Here is a 14,038-nt window from a genome sequence, read left to right as displayed (position 1 = left end):
AAAGGACCCCAGTCTTTAAAGAAACAAAAAACAAAAACATGAGCATCTTTGAGGTAGATAACCCAAAGTATGAGATTCTAGTTTATTTTTCAAAGACTGAGTACAAATAGGTCGGGTGAGGGTAAGGAAGATTAAATGTAGATTAAATGTAGCTTTGTTGTTTCTGATAACTCAAAGTTTTTAGACCATGATTAGGAGTCTAGGGAAACAGTTAAACTTTAAGAAATATGGGTGAGTTTTAAAGAGATTACCCAGCATCAGTAATTGCAAAGATTCAAACCAAAACCAAACCAGGGTGCATAGAAAAGAGCCCTGTATTATACTGGTAAGACTTGGTGGGTCTGCGTTTTTTGTGGTGACATTACTCAGTAACAGGTAAAACTCACAATGCTGTGTTCATTGCCTCTTCCTGAAGCTGAGCTTTGCTGGTCAAGCGTACCCAAGTCTGTCTTCCCTCCCCTGGGTGCTAGATTCTAGGAGCTCAGAAGCAGCTCTGACTCTGTCAGAGTTAGAAAAAAAGAGGTCATGGATTTGAGAGGGGGTGGTGAGCAATCGGTAGAAAAGGAAAGAGAAATTATGAACATGGTTGCATGTTGGTGGAGTGTGTGGCTAAGGTAAAACCGTTGCTGAGTAGTTGGTGTAGTTGAGTTCACTACCTGTATTTACCTGTCTCGCTGAGCCAGTGCTGGAGTGCAAGGTGCACACCTGTAATCTCGTAGGAGGCTGACTCATGGCCTGCCTGTGCTACATCGAGACCCTGATCAGAAAGAGAGTTAGAAAAAGAGGTCATGAATTGGGGAAGGAGGTAGGAAAGTGAAGGGGGGATATATGATTAAAGTTTAGTTTAAAATTATTAATAAAAGAAGCAAAGAAGGTGAGAACTGTGGCTGGAAACATAGCTCAGAGCTTTATGAGCTCTGGATGCTGATCTTACTGTGTTCTTGTTCATTACCAGAAAAACCCAATGTTGAAAGCTCTTAGGACTCCAGCCCTAGGCCCCAGAGGTACTTGAGAAAGCAGTATCCACAGTTCATTTTTTCCACAGTTTGCTGTTGCCGCACCATGCACTTAAAGAGGCGACCAGGGCCCATCCTCACTGATTTTCATGCATTGTTCACTAGCTGGATAGCTGAACACAGCCAGCTTGTGTTGTAGTAGGTTCCCCAACCCTCCTCCTCAGTCGACCCTCTCTGTCTCCTCTCCTTCCCTTCCCCCGCCCAATCACTGGCTCTCACCTTTATTTTACAAGTTAAAATGGGGAGAAGGTTCCGATGAGGTCCTGAGTATGTGACTAGGCAGCCCTTCTTGGGGAAGCGGAATTAGCATCAACAGCACCAGGCAATCCAACAACAAACTTGTTCACACATAAAAGAACAGTTAACCAACATGAACTATGTTAAGTGTTAGACTTGTTAGTAGAAATAAAAATGGAAATGATGCGGAAATGTTTGATTGTTTACAGTATCTGTTGATGCTGAGGAGTCCGTCCTCTGGCTTTCCCCGTGGGAACATGGAACTTTGTTCCAATTTAGATTCTCTTTTGGGATGTTTGTGGTCATAGAACCAAAGTTGACCCCCTTCTCCACAGCGTTTTCTCTCATAGACGCCTTATTCAGATGTTTGTGTTCAGAAATGACTTTATGATTGTAAGGCTAGACTCTAAGCACAGGTGCATGTTGTATAGAACAGTTCTGTTGTGTCTTGTTTCTCTGTGGCTTGTGTTTGATTTTCTTTACACTTACAATTTCTCAGTTTCACACCAGCGTCCTGCAAGCTTCAGTCCCTTCGCTATTGCCACCATCGATGGATGTAGAAACCTGTGAAAAGCCCAAGTTTCCTACTAAGCCCGAGACTGCATTGGAAGAGGGGTATGCTATTTATGGACTAACACTGTACACTGTGATGTGAATGTTCAGAGAAATAGAGCAACCACAAAGAAGGGCAAACCACACTTTACAGATGCACTTTTCATCCTCAGTTTTGTCGTAGTGAAGTAACAGGTGTGCTTTGGGGGTGCCCGGGGAGCCTGGGAAGGGAGGGAATGAGGTTAAAGTGGGCTCTGAGGAGCTCGGGTGTGACTGGGCCATAGGTGCCTGTCAGAGGGGAAAGCAGAGTCGTCAGTGAGGCCGTCTGAATAGGGACCACGAAGCCAACACGACACAGTCGTCTCTCCATAGGCAAGTAGCTACTTTGCCAGAAATTCTCAAATGAATTGTCTGACCTTGAAACAGGCTTAAGAAAATGTTTAAAATTAGAAGTAGTTTTCTTCTGTGCAGTATTCTTTTTTTTTTTTTTTTTTTTTTAAACATTTCTGTTCACTTAGAACACATACAGACAGGCCCCAGCTATGACAGCTTGACTTGTGATTTTCTTTTTAGTTTTACAGTGTTGCTGTGTTTTACTTTGCACTGCTTTTGATAGGTCTGAGGTGGTCAGCACACCATCTAAAGTAGACTCTGTGAGAGAGATTTTTTGCCCAGCTATAGGCTTCTGGGGTGCTGTAAACATGAACAAGGAAGGGAAGATTAAGCTGTTTTTTTTTTTTTTTTTTTTTGGTAGATTAGCAAAAGACTCTTGACTTAATGGTGATTTGAGCTTCCTAGGGGCTCTTTGAGACTTCACTGTTGCAAACCTAGGAGTGTCTGTGTTTTCAGTCCACGGCATTAACAAATGCCTTTTTAAAAATATATTTTAGTGATGGAAAAGCCATCCTGGGTGCTGCCGCTGAAGTCTCCCTGAGTGACGGTGTCCCGTAAGTTGGATATCCTTGAGCGTGATGTGTGATCATAAACTGGGGATCTGTTATGTTCCCGCAACCATTACATAGTGACCGACTGAGGCATGAGCACAGGGCCGTGTATATTGTGACGGGCACAGGAACACTCCCCACCATCTCACGCCTGGGGCTCGCAGATCTTTAGCCTCCGTCACCAGTTCTCATCGGAGCTTCAACACTTCATTCATTTTTGTGCTGATTTGTTATATTTTTATTCCAACAGAAAAGAATCCCAGAGAACGTGAAACTGGCAGGGCTGATCTCTGCACTCACGGTTTAATAAACTTGTGAATGTTTCCCCAAGTCAGAGTCTGGCTTAGATTAGGAAAGCCCCGAACAGCAGAGCAGAGCTCAGACGAGATGTTCCCTGTTTCTCTGTTGTCTGGATGGCTCTGGCAGTCAGTGTGACTGACAGCTGATGTAAGCAGGAGAAGTTTTGCTGCTCTAGATTTATTGGAGTAGACACGTTCCTTCTATAGTCTCTCTGCTGTGCCTTCCTATTTTGTCCCGTGTTGCTGGGGATCAGACCTCAGGCAAATCACATGCCAAGCACACTGGCACTGAGGTACCCCCAGAGCCTCGGCCTTTGAAACTGGCCCCACGTTTCAGAAATGTTTTAGACCATCTCCATCTGTGTCTAGCTGAAGATTATGTGAAAGAGAAAGTTCCCATGACTTACAGGCTCCTCCAGCCTTCCTAGGCTAGCGTGAGTGGCCATGGGTAATAACACAGATTCCTCTGGTGCATTTTCCATCACTCCCCTTCTCCTTCCCTTTCCCTCCCCCTCCCTCCCCCTCTTTATTTTTGTCCTTCCCCCCTTCTTTCTTTTTCATTTTTGGGAACAGGGCTTGTCTTGATAGCTCAAGCTGATCTCAGACATCCCACAATCCCCTGCCTCTTGTGTACTGAAATTACAGGTTTATTATGCTTTAATCAGAACTAGTGACTGAATTGCTTTGCCAGACTCAGAAAGTTACTCCTCTTTGAAAGGGGAGTAAACTTTCATTCTCTAAGTAGAGGGTTAGTTGGCTTCTACAAAGTTCCCAGTGTAAATGTGTAAGTGCCACTAGTCCATGGAAAACACGGATTTTGCCAGCGCAGCCGTAAGTGTTTTTCCAGCTACTGTGACATGTGTGGGACAGTTGGTGTTACTGGCACGACAGTTAACCACCCTGCTTTTAAAGAACTGAATGCTGCAATTTACTTAAGCACATAAGTGTTTGCTTGGGCCCAGATTTTCTTTTATTACCAAGATTCAACCCCCAGACAATTTTAGTTTCCTTCTAAGCTGATCCGCTTAGATATAGGCACCAGAGTCAACTTCCTATTAATCCTAACTATCATTATTCCTGTTCTAGAACTTCAAGTCTGCAGAAATCCAGCAGCCTTGGGAATCTGAAGAAAGAGACATCAGATGGCATGGTGGGTTCTGAGGCTGGCTCTGGTTTTGTTCCTCCTTCCACTTCCCCCCCTTTTCCCTGTTGTCCTTAGAAGAAAATACTGAAGGGTGGATCTTCATTTTGTTCCCTTTCACACACAGGAAAAAGTCATTTTAGGTTTCTCTGATAGGAGTTTCTAGCCATTGTGGTGCAGTTAATGACAGATCCTAAGACTGAATACAGAAGATGGAAATACATGAATGGAAGGTTGGGGCTGATGAGATGCTGTAGAGGACAACGTAGGAGGATGGCGTGGTTTAGAAGTGATAGAAATGGCCTCTTGTTTGCAGACATATGTGACGACTGAGTATATAAAGGATTTATAGCAGCCTTCCTTAAATGTCATTGTTTTTGAACAGGAAAAGGAGTCTATCCAGAAGCCTTCAGAGGTAATTTTCATATCTGAATTGAAGTATATAATCTTTTAAATTTTACATGTAAGTGAGTGACTGTCCACAGGAGACCAAGGCTATCAGAGCCCCTACTGCACTATGTTGTGCAGAAAGCCAACTAGAAAGGTCAAGTGCGTATGATTGTGTTCAGTGACGTGCGCAGCATGACTGGGTGTGGAGGGGCAAACGTAGGGTAAGTGGGGGGCTGTGGCTTTAGGGTGAAGGCAGCACTTGGGAACTGATGGGTTGTTATAATTCAGAGAAGTGCTCAATGCCACTGAATTACTTATTTTAAAAAGTTAATTTTATGAGCTGAGGGATGACTCGGTGGTTAAGAGCATAGGCTGCTTCTTCAGAGGTCCTAAGTTCAGTTCCTGGTACCCATGTGTATATATAACCTATAACTGTAGTCCTCTGGTAATCAATACCCTTTTATGGTATACAGACACGTATATGCAGACAAAACACTCATATATGTAAAATACATACATAATTTTTTAAAAGTTGATTTTGAGCTAGGCACATACACGTGGAACTCTATCTTCAAGGGACCCAACACCCTTTTCTGATACACACACACACACACACACACATAGATACACACACACACAGAGACAAAGACACATACACATAGATACACACAGACACAAACACACATAGATACACACATATAAATACACACAGACACATACACATAGATACAGACACACACACACACATAGATACACACACAGAGACACAGACACAGACACATAGATACACACAGAGACACACACACATAGATACACACAGAGACACAGACATACACACATTGATACACACAGAGAGACACAGACACACACACAGAGATACACACACAGAGACACAGACACACACACATACACACACACCACACACACAGAGACACACACACACATAGATACACACAGACACACACATACACATAGATACACACACAGAGAGACACCCCCTCCCCCATAGAAGGCTCTGCTGGTCTGGAGAAGCGAAGTGGAGTGCATCCCATCTTTACATTCCTGCTGCTCAGAGCCCGGGTGCACCAGGGTAACCGCAGAGGCTGCAAGAACCTTGGTGAAGATGGAAGTTAGAGGAAGGATGATCCTGACATCTCTGCTTGGGACAGTAGACTAGTCTCAGCACAATGGTTAGTCTGTCTTACCCAGGCTGATTTATATTTGGTTCTCTGGATTTTTCAAATGCCCTTTCTCCCACAGACTCTAGCTTGCAGCCTGTGGTCTGAAGACCAGCTGTCCATTTATACAAAGCTATATACAACACAGTTATGCCCATTTATTCACGTTTGGCCCAACGCAATTTCCATACAGCAGTGGCACGGAGTAACTTTGTGATTCAAATATCAAAAACATGCCTGCTTTGCTGTCTCTGCCATAAAGGAATAGTATGCAGCTTTGAAAAGAGATAGACTTACACATCTTCCAGATGAATTCCAAAAGCAATTGAGAAGAAGAGAAATGTGACCTAATTTTCCTTAGGTGCTGGAGAGATGTCTCTGTGGTAAAGTGCTTACTGTGTGAGCAGAAGGACCAGGGTTCAAACCCGCGGCAGCCACGTAAAAGGCTGGGTGTGGCACCGTGTGCCTGTCATCCCGACGTTCAAGGCTCCCTGGGACAGGCCAGCCAGTCTCTTCAGTCCGAGAGAGACTGTCTCAAAAATGCAGAGATAGAAAACACCTAACCTCTAGCCCCCATACGTACACACGAACATACCATACATGGCATACATACATTATTCTTTACATATGGGCATGTAAAGCCCACATGTAGAACAAACCCAGGCCTCTATGCTATGATCTCAGAACTAGGCCCAAGACACCCCCCCCCATGCACACACACACACACACACACACACACACACACACACACACACACCAGGTAGACAGGGAAGGGCTTGTCACAAACTTTTCTGCTTAGCCCTTACCTGCTCATCTCTTCCTCACGTAGGGTCTCCTTCCTAGGGAACCTTCATGTGTGGTATGTAGTCCACAACCCAAAACAGGTTAAAAAAAGAAGAGGGAAAAGTTAATTTGGGGCAGTTGAGAAGGCTCTAAGAATATTCTAGAACACACATACACATAAGTAAAGAAATAAAGGATGTATTTTAGAAGTTCACCTCTGTTGTTAGAAAACCAACCTGTGATGTTAGACTCGTGCGGTTTGAACACCTTCTTTCCGTAGCTGCCTTCACCAAGCCCTGCAGAAAACCTTTAGATTGTCTGCAGTCTGTTCCCTACAGCCCTGTCTATAGGCAGGCATGGGGTTCTGAGCAGATTCTCAGCCTGTGCTCTTGGTCTTCCCTTGGGTTCAGTAGCAAGATGGCAGTGGGGTAGAAGGCTGGCTGTCGTCTTGATTGTCGGTGAGACAGGTCTCTCAGCAACTGAAGGAAGGGCTCGCCCGTGTTAAGATGTCATACTGGCTGCGTTGTGAGAGTCAGTCAGCCATCCCTCTGACCTCACCAACTCTGTAAAAGAACAGCAAAAAGCAGGTGTTAGAAGGAAATACAGCCAGAAGTCTCTCAGAGGCACTGAAACAATGAAACAGTTTTATGAGCATAATGGCCGACCCAGACTGTGCCTCCACCTTCTTATTCTTTGGGAAGAATGTAAAACAACCAGGAGGATCTCCTCCTTGGTCTTGAAGCTTGCTCGATGCCTGCTCTGCAGACTTACCTTAGGCTCCTATTGCTGTGGTGGGGATTTAAGGATGTAAACTAGTTTATAGCTCTGCAGTCATAATTGCTGGAAAAGTAAGAAATCCTGGGTATGGGGCGTCTTCACGGCGTGTCTTGAAAACACTGAGGCAAATATTGTACTCGACCATAAAGCTGTGTTCCAAATTTAAAGTGACAAATGTGGTGAGGGTGGAGGCAGGTGTGTCTGTTGTGGTGTTATTTCTTAGGCTTTTGAAACTGGTGTTGGGCTCAGTGTATTCCTTCAGTAGTTGGTGTGGTTTGAGCCCTGTCTGTCCTAAGGACAGTGCACCCTAACACTCAGTTACTTCCTTGTCACCCCTCAGGATAAAGCTCCTACTGACAGCCGCACATTTGGGACCCTGCCTCCCAAGGTCCCAGGACATGACGCCGCTGTGGATGACAACCCCTTTGGCACTCGCAAAGCCAGGTCCTCCTTTGGCCGGGGCTTTTTTAAAATCAAGAGTGGAAAGAGGACAGCAAGTGCACCCAACCTCGGTATGCGGTGAGAGTGCTTCCGGAAGGAGGCAAGGCTTGACCCACCCAGTCCCTGTTCGCCTGCGAACGCATGTGTCACTCTCAGAAATGAAGGTGAACGCCTTAGGGGGAGGCAAAGGTGCTTCAGTGAACTTAATTCTCAGTGTGAAGATGAGTCAGCTCTTACCCCACTCTCTGTCCAGTAATATAGACAGCACCGTGACAATGGCCTAACCCTGTGGTGTTCGGAGACTTGGTTCACACAGTGTCCCCCCGTGCTGTGGGATGAATAACCTTGTGCAGTTTGTACAGTCAAAGAGCAGCGGCATTTGCCTGCGGGCATTTGCCGTGGAGGAAGGAGTCTGATCTGTCTCATTTTGTCACCCTTGTGTTCTCTCCGTTGGGCTGCGTGTGTTGTGTGCGTTGTTGGGATACCTGAAGACCGTAAACGAAGTGCCAGTGCACCCACCTTAGGTACTGTACCTGCATGCCAGCCCTCACCAGAGCTGCACTCCAAACCATCTAACCCCCACGCTTGGCCTCTGTGACCTCTACCAAGCAAGCTGGCTGCAGTCAAAAAAATGTAGTCTGTTCTAGAATATTCCTTCATCTTTGGCTGAAACAGACTTTACAGAACCTTTGCTTCTGAGCCTAATGCTGGTTTAAGCAGCACTGTTGGTACCAGTGTAAGCAGTTCTGGGGGAACGCCCAGCAGCCTGCAGGGCGCGGGGCTGCAGTGTGCTGGGCTCATACATCCCAGCTCTCCTCACCGAAGCCTCCGCCCACCCACTCTCCTCCCCCATGTGTTCGTTCTCCTGACCTCCCCCAAAAGTGTCTGTTGCCAGGCAAGAGCTGACTTACGCTTTTATGGGAACATTCTGGACATTCTTATTACTTTGAAATTGGGGATATTCAGAGATGACAGAGGTAACTTCACGTGGTATCTGAGGATCTTCCATCCGAGGGCTTTTTTAAAAAGTTCATTGTCTCCCCATGGGTGTGAAGAAAGCCTTCAAAGAAAAAAACAGTATGGTACATTTTAAAGTTGGGTAAGGACATTTTCAGGGCACCCATACCCATGTGGCTGTGGTGAGAGAGTGGATAGATTCCCCTCGGTTTCTCTGAGGCGCTGTCATCTTTAGACACCAACCCCTGATGCGCATGTCCTAGCGAAATGACATCATTCTCTTTGGAGCCCGGAGTGTCCGGCTTGAGGGCTGGCTGCATTATGCAGTCTTCTAGTTGGACAGCTGTTGCTCCTGTGTCTTTAGGACAGCAGTCAGTGCTGGCAGGGCAGTGTTGCTCAGTGGAACCTGTACACAGCTCTGCTTCGTAGGAACGCAGCTCCTGCAGCTCCTGCAGACCCCCTGGTCTCTTTCCCTGATTTCTCTTCTTAACAAGTGTTTTGTTCCTTTATAAAATGTGAAGTTTCACCCTGTGGAAAACAGCAGCCCTGTGTTTGGTTGCGGCTGTTCCCCAGGAATGGGCTGTTGAAAGAACTTACATCATGCCTGTGTGGAAGTCTGCAGTGGTCAGTGTAGATTTCCACGCCAAATCAAAAGGAGACTGATTTTATATCATACCTGGTCACTGTTCTCCCGGTGTCTAATACGGAATAGGCTGGGCTGGTTTCCCCTCCTCCCCTTGAGTTAGGATCTCAACCACAGCCTGCTCTGGCCTTGAGCTTGAACTCTTTTGCCTTGGCCTGCTGAGTGCTGGGACTATGGGTGTGCGCCAGCATACCTGGTGATTCTTTTTAAAAAAGAATTGCTAGTCCTCTCTGTAACTCTGCGATCTAAATGGCAAAGGAGAAGGAGAGAGTTAAGAAGAAAATGATACAGATTTTTAATTTGGTCTCAAATAAAATGTGAGAGAAGGTGTTCAGGAAACTGCATAGGTTTAATATGACCCAGGTGTCCTTGGTACATTAAATTGGGACCCTGCACAGACTTCAGGTCTGGGACTCAGGAGTGAGGTGAGGCTCAGCAGTTCTGGTGCCATCTGCCTATGGAAATAAAGCCATCTTTCAGTGCTGAGCTTAGGGCAGGGGAGCTTGCTGAGGGCCTGAAGAGAGCTCTAAGCAGTCTTGGGGTACACTGTGGGCAGGATATAATCTAGGGGCTACAGCAAAGAGGAGAACCAGGCCACAGATCTAGGAATAAGTCACGGCAGGAAAGGGGAACAGATGTTAGGGGAAGTATAGAATCTCACTTTATAACCCAAGCTTGACCCACAGTCACCCTCCTGTGTCCGCCTCCAGGCAGTAGATTGACAGGTGTGCTCCACCACACACAGCAATGTCACACCCTTCAGCTCAACGGCCAATTTTAAGTTAATTCACTTTATGCAGGAGAGTAAGCTTAGGAGACATACATTTACATTTTTATACTTCAGGGCACTTTCTGGAAATCACCAAAGCTTTGTAGACCCAAAGGAAAATTCCTGAGTTGCCAAAAAAACAAGAAGGGTTGTATATTATTTGCATTCACGTGGTCTTTATTGTATCCTTGGGACAGCTGAGACAGAAAAAGAGACAGCTGACCACCTAGACTTGGCTGGTGCATCTCGGCCGAAAGGTTCACAGGGAGCCAGTCCATTCCCGATGTCTCCGCCATCTCCAGATTCCAGAAAAAAATCCAGAGGCATCATGAGACTCTTTGGGAAGTAAGTGGAAGGGGGGGCAGGTGGAGCACCGGTCTGTGTGCTGCTCAGGTGACTCCAGGAAGGTGGGCTGGGAGTGGGCACCAAATCCCAAGGCTTTTCGTAAGGAAGACTGATATGGGAAGCATAGACTCATTGGCCCTTTGCTAACATTTAAATTCAAGTATTTGGGCTAATGGCATACAAAAACAGACAAACAAAAACCTTACGATTAACCACCAAGGCAGAAGCCTCCGTGGGTCTAACATGTGGCCATGTGCATTGTGTCCTCAGACTTAGAAGAAGCCAGTCAACTACATTCAACCCAGATGACATGTCTGAGCCTGAATTCAAAAGAGGAGGAACAAGGGCAACTGCTGGACCCAGGCTTGGGTGGTCTCGAGATTTAGGACAGTCCAACAGGTCGGTACACCTGTGATGTCACTGTTGCCGAGGTCCTGACTTACCTACTTCTCTGCCCGGGAAGAGTGGTTCTGCTTGTCAGTGGTTGATGACAACTGTGTGAGCATGTGAGGTGTCAGAATGGTTCTTGGGCTTAAAGCTTATATAGGTATAATTATGTGGCGAGTCTTGGAAGGCACAGTCTTGTATAAGTGGGGCAGGCTAGTGGTCAGGAGATGGTTCTAAGGGCTGAGCTACACGAGGTCCTGGGCCCAACTCCAGCACTGAGAAGTGGGAGGGGGAGGTAATTTACTTTTTGCAGTCAGACTTGCTCTCCAGACTTGTGTCCACCAGCCAGGTGACCTTGAGCTGTGGCTTCTGTGCTCTGCCTCACTTTCCTCTCAGCACAGTGAGACTTAGCACCTATCCCTAAAGGTGATTGTGAGGATTGAGTTGTCTAATAATAACCGATCAATAAACATTTGCAGTTTGATAGGGCCTTTGAAAGTACATAAAGACACATTGTATCAGCGTTCCTGAGCTTATCAAGACCACACATTGTCCCACCAAATGAGTAAAAGCCTTGTCACACTAGTTGGGAAAAGGCTATGTTTCTCTTACCAGGACTCCCAGAACTTCCCTTGTGCTTTATTAAACATAGAACGGGCTCGGCGCTAACCATACTGACCTGAGCACCAGTGGGTGGAGCTCGCAAACCTGCAGAGCAAGGTGTTGATGCCGAGCCTTTGAAAGAATAGTCGCTGGAAGCACACACTCCCTCCCACACAGGAGCCCTGGACATAGGTGCCATCAAGAAACCTTTGGCCTTCAGATAACCAATGTTCTCACTTGCCATATGTCTGCTTAAAGTACAGTAATAAACACCCTTGTGCTATTTTTAAAAGGTCTTTTTCATACACACAAACTACATTAATAATTAAAAAAAAATTATAGCCATGTCCCTATGAATTTGTTTTTCAAGCAGCAAAGCTATGTAAGTAAAAGAAAAGAGGAATGTCGCTTGGAGTGTCCCACTTCCTGTTCTTAGAGGAGCACCGTGTCTTCTCAGTGGCTCTGCGTAGAGAAACCGAAGCTCTGCTGATGTGAATTCAGTGTACTGGGGTCACTTTCAGCCAGGCAGTGTTGCCAGTTTGGGAGTCTGCTCTTTGGACATCTTTTGTTTTGTTTTCTGAGTGTGGAAAATGTAACTTCCATAGCTCGTCTCTGTGTTGTTCTGTGCACTGTGTTCCGTAGCTCCTGTTGGTCCTTTTGCAATTTCTTTTCAGTTGAAAACGGGTTTTAGAAGGTAGCTTTCCAATCTCGGCCTGAAAATTAGGTTTTTCTTGGTTACATGGTTGTTGCCAGGGAATTTCCATATGGACTGTGTGCACAGCTGCTCAGTACTGACTGTAAGCTGCAGGGCTGGCTTAGGGTTGTTTCTTGTTTCCCACAGCGACCTGGATATGCCATTTGCCAAATGGACCAAGGAGCAGGTGTGCAGCTGGCTGGCAGAGCAAGGCTTGGGATCCTACCTGAGTTCTGGCAAGCACTGGATTCTATCTGGCCAGACGCTTTTGCAGGCTTCTCAGCAAGATCTAGAGAAGGTAACTTCCCATTCTGCCTGTACCGAAGAAGAAGAAAAAAGGCAGTGTGTGCACAGCTGGAAATGTAGCTCAGGGGTAGCACACTTGTCTGACTTGTGAAGCCCAAGCTTCAACCTCCCATACCTCTCACCCCCCCCTTTGAGTATGGAGGTAGGGTCCTTTATTATTCTGAGACAGCAGCATGGGTGGGACTCACAGTGGAAAGCATTAGCGTATGCAGTTACACAGGTGTTGTATATGAATAGGCTCCATAAAACGGCACAGCTCATACGCCTCGGCCATTTTGTAAACGTACTTTGGCTTATCTTTTCAGTGTAATACATGCAATTCAACTTTACACCCCACAAAAGAATACTTTATACATTTTATGTTGTAATTATCCAACACTGTACACAAAATAGAAGTCAAATCCCCATTATGCACTCAGTAGTTTGTTTCTTACAAATAAAATGGATCCCTGGGCAGTGTCTGGTATTCCACTCAGCCCCTTGTGGTAGACTTGGGCCTTTTCTTCAGCGCTGCTGTATTGGCCTGAGGTTCATACTGTAATCAGTATAAAGTGGGTGATTAGCCTGAGGTACTATTCTAACTTACCACAGGGCTGGTCTTGAAGGGGAATCTTCATTGTTCTGCATTCTTTGTTGGATCCAGCCCTGATGGATAGAATTCTAGGGTTCTGTTTATTGTTTTAGGAGCTTGGCATCAAGCATTCCCTGCATCGAAAGAAGCTCCAGCTGGCTCTGCAGGCCCTGGGATCTGAAGAAGAAACCAACTATGGAAAACTAGACTTCAATTGGGTCACCAGTAAGAGGCCGTTATGCTTGAAGAAGAATAAATGTCACATTTTCTCCTTGACCACATAAATAGGCCTTTCGTAGTATGGTAATGACACTGGCTTTTCTCCTTTAGGATGGCTGGATGATATTGGCCTCCCTCAGTACAAGACCCAGTTTGATGAAGGGCGGGTGGACGGCCGAATGCTGCACTACATGACTGTGGTTAGTAGGTCTCTGCTGTGTTTCCTGTGAAGTGTTGTGGTGTTGGAGAATTCGGCAGTTGATGCAGCTTTGAGATAATTAGAAACGTAACTTAAGCCAGGCAAAACTACCTTTAGCCTGAGTTATCTAGAGGACTGAGATAGTCAACAAGGTGAATTTGAAGTGTAAACTGTGATGTTTGCGTTTTATGGTGTGTGATTTCTGTCAGATAACTGCTACAGGATAGAAGGGGTTGAAGCCCTGGTCGTTTCTGCATTACACAGTCCAGAGTTATGAAGATCCACTTTGCTCTGGTATCCACAAGGACTGGCCTCTTCCCTTGCCTTCCTTCGAATGGCTGTTCCCTGAAATCCTCTTCACAGCAGCGCTGAGGGCTGGGGCGGGGCGGAGTGAAGGAATAGCACTCATGCTGTCCGGCTAGCACAGCAGCACTTTTACCTGTCCAGCCATCTCACTGGCTCCCAAACTGGCTTTCTACTCCTTCCAGTTTCCTACTAATGTCGTTTTTCTGTCACTGGAGCCAATCCAGGGAACCCATCCTAACAGGGATCTTCAGCTTGGAACTCACACACAGGTCACTCTTTCC

The 14,038-nt window shown here is 46.0% G+C and overlaps 1 protein-coding gene across 8 annotated transcripts in view; it reads left to right on the top strand.

Annotated features, from left to right (window-relative positions):
• The window catches only part of PPFIBP1 (PPFIA binding protein 1), a 126,278-nt gene that overhangs the window by 103,927 nt on the left and 8,313 nt on the right, over nucleotides 1-14,038 (top strand). For 3 of the 8 annotated variants that reach the window (XM_080913694.1, XM_080913696.1, XM_080913690.1), the window contains 11 exons: nucleotides 1,753-1,868; nucleotides 2,696-2,752; nucleotides 4,135-4,198; nucleotides 4,575-4,604; nucleotides 7,658-7,829; nucleotides 8,250-8,282; nucleotides 10,325-10,472; nucleotides 10,743-10,871; nucleotides 12,304-12,454; nucleotides 13,147-13,258; nucleotides 13,364-13,452. In XM_080913694.1, coding sequence (XP_080769820.1) covers nucleotides 1,753-1,868; nucleotides 2,696-2,752; nucleotides 4,135-4,198; nucleotides 4,575-4,604; nucleotides 7,658-7,829; nucleotides 8,250-8,282; nucleotides 10,325-10,472; nucleotides 10,743-10,871; nucleotides 12,304-12,454; nucleotides 13,147-13,258; nucleotides 13,364-13,452 — 1,101 coding nt within the window. The remainder of the gene's footprint in view (nucleotides 1-1,752; nucleotides 1,869-2,695; nucleotides 2,753-4,134; nucleotides 4,199-4,574; nucleotides 4,605-7,657; nucleotides 7,830-8,249; nucleotides 8,283-10,324; nucleotides 10,473-10,742; nucleotides 10,872-12,303; nucleotides 12,455-13,146; nucleotides 13,259-13,363; nucleotides 13,453-14,038) is intronic. The other 5 variants (XM_080913697.1, XM_080913695.1, XM_080913691.1 and 2 more) reach the window with 2 other exon arrangements.

This window comes from Micromys minutus, assembly GCF_963924665.1.
Source record: "Micromys minutus genome assembly, chromosome: 3".
Taxonomy (NCBI): domain Eukaryota; kingdom Metazoa; phylum Chordata; class Mammalia; order Rodentia; family Muridae; genus Micromys; species Micromys minutus.
The sequence above is the reverse complement of the archived record's forward strand: the minus strand, read 5'-3'. Positions and strand labels throughout refer to the sequence as shown.